At 31.1% G+C, this 4,858-nt stretch overlaps 1 protein-coding gene across 2 annotated transcripts; it reads left to right on the plus strand.

Moving 5' to 3' along the window:
• Positions 1-2,259: 2,259 nt before the first annotated feature.
• LOC100818237 (transcription factor MYB59) lies at positions 2,260-4,426 on the plus strand. Of its 2 annotated transcripts, none has more exons than XM_041013162.1 (3): positions 2,260-3,040; positions 3,543-3,660; positions 3,764-4,426. In XM_041013162.1, exons 1-3 carry the CDS (start codon positions 2,881-2,883, stop codon positions 4,254-4,256), a joined length of 771 nt encoding a protein of 256 aa, XP_040869096.1. In that variant the 5' UTR covers positions 2,260-2,880; the 3' UTR covers positions 4,257-4,426. The 2 variants fall into 2 exon arrangements, with proteins under 2 accessions (XP_040869096.1, XP_040869095.1); XM_041013161.1 differs by having other exon boundaries at positions 2,490-3,040; positions 3,543-3,672.
• The last annotated feature ends 432 nt before the right edge of the window (positions 4,427-4,858 follow it).

Here is a 4,858-nt window from a genome sequence, read left to right on the forward strand (position 1 = left end):
TTATACTACTTATTTGAACTAACTATCTAAGATGTTGACACATGTATCTTGGTGCTCTCCATTTGAAAACGTTGATAACCATCTTTGTGCACTTGATCGAAACCTATAAGTCTTTGATGATTCTTTACTTGTCTATTCGAGGAGCATGGAACTTTAAATAACTTTTCTTCGTGATTTGTCTTGATCTTCAAAGTTCAATTGTTTCGATCTTTTCACCAAACTCTTGTACGCTTATACTCTTTTCAATCAATAATTGAACATAATCTTAGTATCATGTTCTTCAACTCCATTCAATTCCAATAAACTTTCTAAGTTCTATACTTAGAAAATTTTACTTGTACCCCTCACAATACTATTAGTGCATGACCAATAAACTCTTATTATTGTCACAATAAACTCTTATTATTGTCATTATTTTTATTGTTATGGGCGTTATTGTTACTGTCCTTGCCATAGTATATTGAGAGAAAAAATAGGAGATTGCAAATATGGAACAGGGGGAGAGAAAAGGGTTTATGTTTTATTTTCTCTATTATCACATATCTTGAATTATTATAATGGATCTTTTACTTTGTTTAAATTTACATTAGAAAACTTCGCTTGATCCAACCAAATTCTAAAAACCAAAAGATCAGACATGATATGCAATATTTATGGATCTTCTTCAACCATATCTTGTGAAAAAATATTCAAGCAGAAGAAGCAACTCAGAATTCCCATATCTATCGATGATTTTCCATTCAAGAAAATCTTCTATGTGGATACAATCATATAATTAACTTCTTGCGCGCGTCACTTTTCTACTATCACTAATGTAATCAACTAAAAGCTAGCTAAAACATTTAATTATTGGCTTCATGCACTTTTGTGAGAATCCAACTCAACATAAATATCAAGTAAAATTTAGTGGGTTGTGTCGCGGAGTTAACTCGGTCTAGTAGCGTTGATATCGATGATGGAAGAATTCACATACTATTCATCCAAAAATCTCATCTAAGAAACGATAAATTTAAACTTCATCTCAGTAAAGCTCAAACTAAGTTTAACGGATGATTGCCAAAGTTTCTTATTAAGAAATTGTTTTCTAGAAACTCTAGGCATGCCAGAACATCACTATCCATGTTAAACAATTTAAGCCGAAAGACAAAATAGTTTAATTTAAACACTTTTAACGTGACCCCACAAGATCCTAAAACCTTGATCATAATCTATACTGAAAAGACACGCAAAAGGAACAAAACATTATATATATATATATATATATATATATATATATATATATATATATATATATATATATATATATATATATATATATATATATATATATATATATATATATATATATATATATATATATATATATATATATATATATATATATATATATATATATATATATATATATATATATATATATATATATATATATATATATATATATATATATATATATATATATATATATATATATATATATATATATATATATATATATATATATATATATATATATATATAATTGTTAGCAGCACAAGGAATCACATGTGATCCTCTCTTACCTTTCTTTTAAACTAATACTTCTTTTTAGTGCACATACACGCTGGCTGTTAAACTACTTGTTTTAGTAGCACTGGTATACATGAAGCGGTCCTTTTGAAACCGTTTAAAGTTTGAATTAGCATAAAATTAAATTGGATTGATCATATTTCGGTTGTATATATGTCCAGGAGTTTTTACTTTAGTTCCGTACTAATAATACACACAAATTATCGGATTGATTGAAATTTATTAAAATTAACTAAATTTGATGAATCTTACTTTTAAATCACGGTAGAAAAAATGAAAAGTAAGAACAAGAAAATAAGATTGTCCCTAACTTCCCTCTTTGAGGTATTTTGAGACATGGAGTTCGTCTCCTGTTTAAGAACGGTACACAAATCTGAACAATGAAAAATAATTTATTTTATAACTAACAGAAAAAACACACACACAACTCAATAAATATGGTTCATTCAGTAAGAAATTACACATCATCATGCAGTACCTTGTAAACGTCATAAGATCCATATTAACTTTTGAAACATTACCTTACCTTACCTTAAGGCATAGACGCATGGTATTAATATAATAGGCACTTAGGATATTTTTGGGGATTTCCTTTGTAAATGTAACAAAAAAAGGTTAAAAGGATTGCAGCAACAATAATAATAATAAGAGATCAGTGCCAAAAAAGAAGAAAGACAAAACAGAGAAAACTTTTTAATTTCACAAACTACAGAATAAGATGCACATCTTGCAGCAGATAGGAGAACAAACACTTAATAAATGGATTGTTTATATAAAACAAGAAAAGAAGAAAAGGTTAACATTCTCGCACTGCATAAAAGATCTTGGATTTATATAAATAAACTAATTAATTGTTTATTATAACATGAAAGACTTCATGCGTCTAGCTCCAGCATTCCACGAGCACCATCTTTCCAAAAATATGATCATTGATCACACAAGACAACACCTGTCACCTTAGATGACGTCCAAGGCATGATAGCCTTAATATTTAAAGATCACACAATACTCAAATTGGTATTCAATTAACAATATTATTATAATTTAATGAAATTTTAGAGATTATATAGTCTCCTTGAGAAGTAAGCAAATCCAACAGCAGGGGAAAGACCATTAGTCCTCTTGTAAATTTTAGCTTTAAAAAATGCCCACCACTATATTTTATGTGTCCTCCTCTGGATTATGCCTCTTGTAGCAGGTATAAATATGCAATACTAGACTCAAAATATGCAATAAACACTAGACCTAAATCAGTGTCCCAGAAATTGGAAGCAAATATTTTATCCAAGCACAAACTTGAAGCCTTATTCCATGTATTGGGGGGAAGTTATGGCTGGCCATATGGGTAGAGGTGTCATAGAGGAGCAGGTATGGAGGAAGGGACCTTGGACTGCTGAAGAGGACAGGTTGCTTGTTGAGTATGTCAGGTTGCATGGTGAAGGCAGATGGAACTCTGTTGCTAGGCTTGCAGGTAAGAAACACCAAACTTTTTTCACTGTTTTGTTTCTTAATATATATGATTGGATTTTCACATTTATAAGTGACAATATAGCAAAAAAACAAGTGAAATTGTTTTCAACTTCTACTCTTCATAGTGGCTACATTCATGTTCACCAGAAGCTCTTCATTTTGAAAATTATACTATTGTCTGGTAGAAATTATGATATGATCTATGTATCTATGGTTTTAGTCAATCTCTACGTGATACGTAGTTGAGTTTTTCAATTCACAATAAAGACTAGATAAAACTCAATATGTATCATGGCTGAAACCATTAATCTGAGACTATATAATAATTTCTCCTGGTCAGGAAGGTCTTTCCTTTATGGCTTTTTTCTTCCAATACTAACCATATCTTTTTCCTTAATATTAAGGGACAGTGATTAACTATGTATTATTGTGATTAGTTTTATGGTCAAGTTATTATGTATCCAAGTGATTAATTATGTTTTATTGTTGTTGTTCATTAACAGGATTGAAAAGAAATGGGAAGAGTTGCAGATTGAGATGGGTGAATTACCTAAGACCTGACCTCAAGAGAGGACAGATAACATCACAAGAAGAAAGCATAATTCTAGAGTTGCATACAAGGTGGGGAAACAGGTAAAGTTTCAATTTCCGTTCTCTTGAACTTGCATGTCCCTATTGACAACATATTTATTCAAGGCCTTGTTTGCTAAACCAAAAACTTCAGGTGGTCAACAATTGCCAGGAGCTTGCCAGGGAGAACTGACAATGAGATAAAAAATTATTGGAGGACTCATTTCAAGAAAAAGGCAAAACGTCCCTCTGATGCAGTAGAGAAGGCTAGAAATAGACTGCTGAGGAAGCAGCAATTTCACCAGCAACAACAACAGCAGTTGCAGCAGCAGAAGGCACAACAACAACTGCAGTTCAACTTTGACGTGAAAGGCATCATGGCCTTTCTTGAAGACAACAGCCATAAAGCACCTTATATATCTCAATCTAGACTAGTGGTGAACATGCACCAAAACACCACAGAAGAGCAAGGATACTTGTATTCTATGCCCAATGGAAACTGTTCTGCTTCTTCTGCATTAGAGACCTCAGCTGAAGAAGTTTTGTGGGATGGTCTGTGGAACATAGATGATGTTCATGGCAATTTCAGTGTAGCTAGTGCAGCAAGCAAAGTTGGTTTATACAATTTAGTTGCTCCCTTCTGTTAAGGTTTTTTTGGTTAAGAAAAGTAGTCCTAACTAATCTAAGTCACAGTTTCATCATAAAGCTCCAAAAACCAGGAGCTTTGAAGTTTGGATTAGTTATTATTGCATAAGGTGTGTACTAGAGGTAGTAAATGATGTTATGAAGGAAACATTGTAACCTGTCAATAAAGTGTCCCATTTTTGCTTATAAAACTAAATTGAACTTTGCTTTTTTGCTTTGATCATTGTTTTGGATAACAAGCACTAATGACAGCTTTCCAATGTCTTGGAAAATAATTAATAAAGAAACAGGAAGAAACAAGAAATTGAAAAATGGGACTATCCCTTTGCATTTATCCCAAAAGTTTAATTGAGTTGTTAAGAAACCCCACATGAATAGTTTTATATTACATTTTTAATAAATCTTCTCATGTAGTTTGCTTATTGGAAAAAAATATTTAAATATGTTTTTGATCTGTGATATATATTCGAATTTTGTGTTTGATCTTTGATAAATTTTTCATTCGCATGTGCTTCCTAATATTTGAAAAATTTTGTTTTAGATATCTGTCATCAGATAAGTGATGATGTGTCCGTTAAATATTTGATCACTTGATTTGTGGTGG

The sequence above is a fragment of the Glycine max genome, chromosome 20, assembly GCF_000004515.6.
Source record: "Glycine max cultivar Williams 82 chromosome 20, Glycine_max_v4.0, whole genome shotgun sequence".
Classification (NCBI taxonomy): domain Eukaryota; kingdom Viridiplantae; phylum Streptophyta; class Magnoliopsida; order Fabales; family Fabaceae; genus Glycine; species Glycine max.

Bases quoted from the DNA above. Each gene is read 5' to 3' on its own strand.
- LOC100818237 (XM_041013161.1), top strand. From the start codon at position 2,881: ATGTATTGGGGGGAAGTTATGGCTGGCCATATGGGTAGAGGTGTCATA. The intron at 3,041-3,542 runs GTAAGAAACACC...GTTCATTAACAG, and splicing joins CTCTGTTGCTAGGCTTGCAG to GATTGAAAAGAAATGGGAAG. The intron at 3,673-3,763 runs GTAAAGTTTCAA...CAAAAACTTCAG, and splicing joins CATACAAGGTGGGGAAACAG to GTGGTCAACAATTGCCAGGA.